General features: G+C 46.3%; 1 protein-coding gene across 1 annotated transcript in view; it reads left to right on the top strand.

Annotated features, from left to right (window-relative positions):
• Positions 1 to 3,764, top strand: part of LOC106807663 — a 25,139-nt gene that overhangs the window by 13,190 nt on the left and 8,185 nt on the right. The window contains exons 5-7 of the mRNA XM_014810077.1: positions 1,774 to 1,878; positions 2,324 to 2,512; positions 2,812 to 2,933. Of these exons, the coding sequence (XP_014665563.1) occupies positions 1,774 to 1,878; positions 2,324 to 2,512; positions 2,812 to 2,933 (416 nt within the window). The remainder of the gene's footprint in view (positions 1 to 1,773; positions 1,879 to 2,323; positions 2,513 to 2,811; positions 2,934 to 3,764) is intronic.

Here is a 3,764-nt window from a genome sequence, read left to right as displayed (position 1 = left end):
GATATCTGCGATCTCTCTCTCTCCCTCCCTCCCTCCCTCTCTATGTGGACCCTGCGCTCTATATATGCCCATCGTGATTGAACTGGTGTATGCAATGTGACTGTGCCAGGTTAGGAATGAATTGAGAATAAGACAGACATGATATTGCGTATAAATCCAAAAAAAGGCAAAAAAATGGAAAATCCAAAAAATCCGAAATCCGAAATGTCTGTGTTATTGTGAATTCATTCCTAACCTGACACAGTCAGATTGCATAGAAGAGTTAAGGCACTAACAAAATACCCATATACCCAATATGCTTGTCCACTCCACAGACAGACAGACAGACAGACAGACGGACGGACAGAGATCGCAGATATATATATATAGATATACTAAATATGTCGACTTAATTTGATGACTTAAAAAGGTGTTATAATGCTGAACTATTTACGTTGGCCCAGCGGTTAACGTTACAACGGATGCCGCTACGTAAGATGGACTAGTACCTACACTATTATTGAGAAAAAGTACGCAGCGCATTTACTACTATTAAGAATTCCAAAAAATTTAACTTTATTTCCCAACTTTATCTACGATACGCCTTCCAGACTGGGCTGTAGGTATGTGTCGAAGTCAGTGTATACATGGCGTGCGCATTTAGCAACATTCTAGAAATACAACACGGAACATATTCGAAGCTAATCAGGTTGTGTATTTTACGGATTTGAGAGCGCATCGTGGCATCCTCGATGTGGCATACATAACCTAACGTAAAGCATTCCGCTTGTGTGTGTTATGGGCACGTAGCCACGATGCATTCCTAGCGTGTAAATAAATAAATAAATATATATATATTGTATGTATATTTTAATATATAAATAATACATCAAGTATGTGACGACAGGGAGTGGGCGACCACGACTATTGCCGCAATCCTGACTCGGACACGCGACCCTGGTGTCTGGTCACCACCTCCGACTATGAGTATTGCGACATTCCATCGTGTGACGTCGTAGACGATGACCAAGCGCAGGAGTCTACAGTAATGCCGTCCACGACACTCGGGCCGCACGGAGAAGCTACCACGCGTAGTGCGATTACTACTACCACCACCACCACTACCACTACCACTACGTGTAAGATGTACCACGTAAAGTTCTCTGTCCGCACTCAAGTGCAATCTCAAGTTCCCTGTCAGGACAGGTATAGCCAGGAATTATTTGTGCGCTTACGTGGAACGAGAAATGAAACGTTGCGTAATACACAAAGCACACCGATAAGAACTTCTACCTTTAAAGTTAACTTACTTATCTTGATGTCTGACTCATTCACCTTGACCGTATTTTTCTTGACATTTGCTCATAGCATCGACATCTGGCTTCGCGTGTCAAGATAACGAGTTCCAGTGCGCTCCCCTGCACGTCTGCATACCTGCATCATGGTACTGTGACTACGATGCAGACTGCGACAATGGAGCGGACGAGGCCGCATGCCGTACGTACACGTGTGCTGTCTGTCGTACTACCGCGCCATCACGACAGAATGGGAAGAGTGAGACAGGGACAGAGAGATAGATGGAATGATAGAGAGCAATCAATAGATAGCGATAGAAAAAGAGAGCGATCAATAGATAGACAGCGATAGATAAAGACAGCGATCAATAGATAGACAGCGATAGATAAAGAGAGCGATCAATAGATAGACAGTATCTAAAATTTCTATTTCTTATATATAACCTATAGTAAACTCAAGTTGTTTCAAGCGCGGCATACCATTGTCGCTTTTTTCCAGATGCACATGCATTCTGGATCGGGGGACATTTAACCGGAGGTGAATGGCTTTGGAGCAAAGGAAACGGACGGACTACGGAAATCGAATTTACAAAGTGGTTTCCAGGTAAAAATATACAATAAAAATACGAACAGGAAGCGTGCTGTTTCGTGTTTATTGGGTCAAAGCGTTGAATCAATAACAAATCCTAATCTATTGATATTATCGTCAGTGGCATGTACTCTAAGGGCACATGCATTAAAGTCGCATTCATTAAACAATTGGCTTAATCCTAGTTTGGAACTCTAGTATACATATCATGGTCATCAATATCCCCCAATAATCAATCCTAACCCATAACCTTAATCCACAACCCTAACTCTAACCCTATCCCTAACTCTAATCCCTAAGCCGAAGCTTCGCCAAACTTTAATCCCTAGGCCTGAACACTAACCACCACCATAACTTAATCCTAATCCTAACCCAATCCTAAGCATATCATTAAAATCCGGTGTCCCTAAGTAGGGTTGAACAAAACGCCAACATTGCTGATACAAATATGCTTATTTAGGGTTTTCTCCCGATGGATTCAACGATAAACCTTCATCGTTGGCAAGCTATAGTCACATGTCTCTCGCGCGAAGCTTCATCAATGCCAACGCCAAGATGATAGAAGTCGACTATTACTATTGGACTAACCTCCCCGGTGGCGGCTCCATGCGGCTACCATATATCTGCGAGAAGAGACTACCAGACGAAGGCACGATTACCCAATATCTTTCATAGTTATGTGCTGTAGTCTGACAACGTAAGTCGTCGAGAATCAACGCCATAGTGGTGGCCAGGGACTCGCCTGGAATCGAGTTTAGTTTTGCGTGGTTTCTTAATATGACTATAGAGTGCATGCTAAGTTTCAAAGGTTTGGTGTACTATTATTCACACAAGAGTACTACACGAGTAGAGGAGAAAGCTACGAACGGGTTTCGCTTATGATCGCTCAGTTAGAGTGTTCGTCTAAGTGTCTACGATATTTTTTATATGTAGTGTCTTCCACTCAAGGTTGCTACATTGGTAAGGGAGAGGACTACCGCGGCAATGCTTCGACTACACTCAGCGGCAAGACGTGCATCAACTGGGGCGACAGCACGATCCTAGACTTTGTCGGTTACTTTGCTGACGAAGTAAATGAGATTTTCTTAGTTATTATAATTTAATACACATAAGACACACACACACACACACACACACACACACACACACACACACACACACACACACACACACATACACACACACACACACACACACACGGGCGCGGGCGCGCGCGCGCGCGTACATGCACGCACGCATGCACGCATGTACACATACGCATACATCACTCTCTCTTCCTCTCCCTCCTCGTCACCCCTCTTCGCTCTCTCTCTCTTCCTCCCGCGCTCTTTCTCTCTCGCTCTCTCGCTCTCTCTCTTCCTCTCCCTCCTCGTCACCCCTCCTCGCTCTCTCTCTCTTCCTCCCGCGCTCTCTCTCTCTCGCTCTCTCGCTCTCTCTCTTCCTCTCCCTCCTCGTCACCCCTCCTCGCTCTCTCTTCCTCTCGCTCTCTCTCTCTTCCTCTCGCTCTCTCGCTCTCTCTCTTCCTCTCCCTCCTCGTCACCCCTCTTCGCTCTCTCTCTCTTCCTCCCGCGCTCTCTCTCTCTCGCTCTCTCGCTCTCTCTCTTCCTCTCCCTCCTCGTCACCCCTCTTCGCTCTCTCTCTCTTCCTCCCGCGCTCTCTCTCTCTCGCTCTCTCGCTCACTCTCTTCCTCTCCCTCCTCGTCACCCCTCCTCGCTCTCTCTCTCTTCCTCCCGCGCTCTCTCTTCCTCTCGCTCTCTCGCTCTCTCTCTTCCTCTCCCTCCTTGTCACCCCCTCCTCTCTCTCTCTCTCTTTCTCTTCCTCTCCCTCCTCGTCACCCCTCCTCGCTCTCTCTCTCTTCCTCCCGCGCTCTCTCTCTCTCGCTCTCTCTCTCTCTCTCCTCC

This window comes from Priapulus caudatus, unplaced genomic scaffold (assembly GCF_000485595.1).
Source record: "Priapulus caudatus unplaced genomic scaffold, Priapulus_caudatus-5.0.1 Scaffold228, whole genome shotgun sequence".
NCBI classification, from domain to species: domain Eukaryota; kingdom Metazoa; phylum Priapulida; class Priapulimorpha; order Priapulimorphida; family Priapulidae; genus Priapulus; species Priapulus caudatus.
Note: the sequence above shows the minus strand (reverse complement) of the source record. Positions and strands in the feature narration are given on the sequence as shown.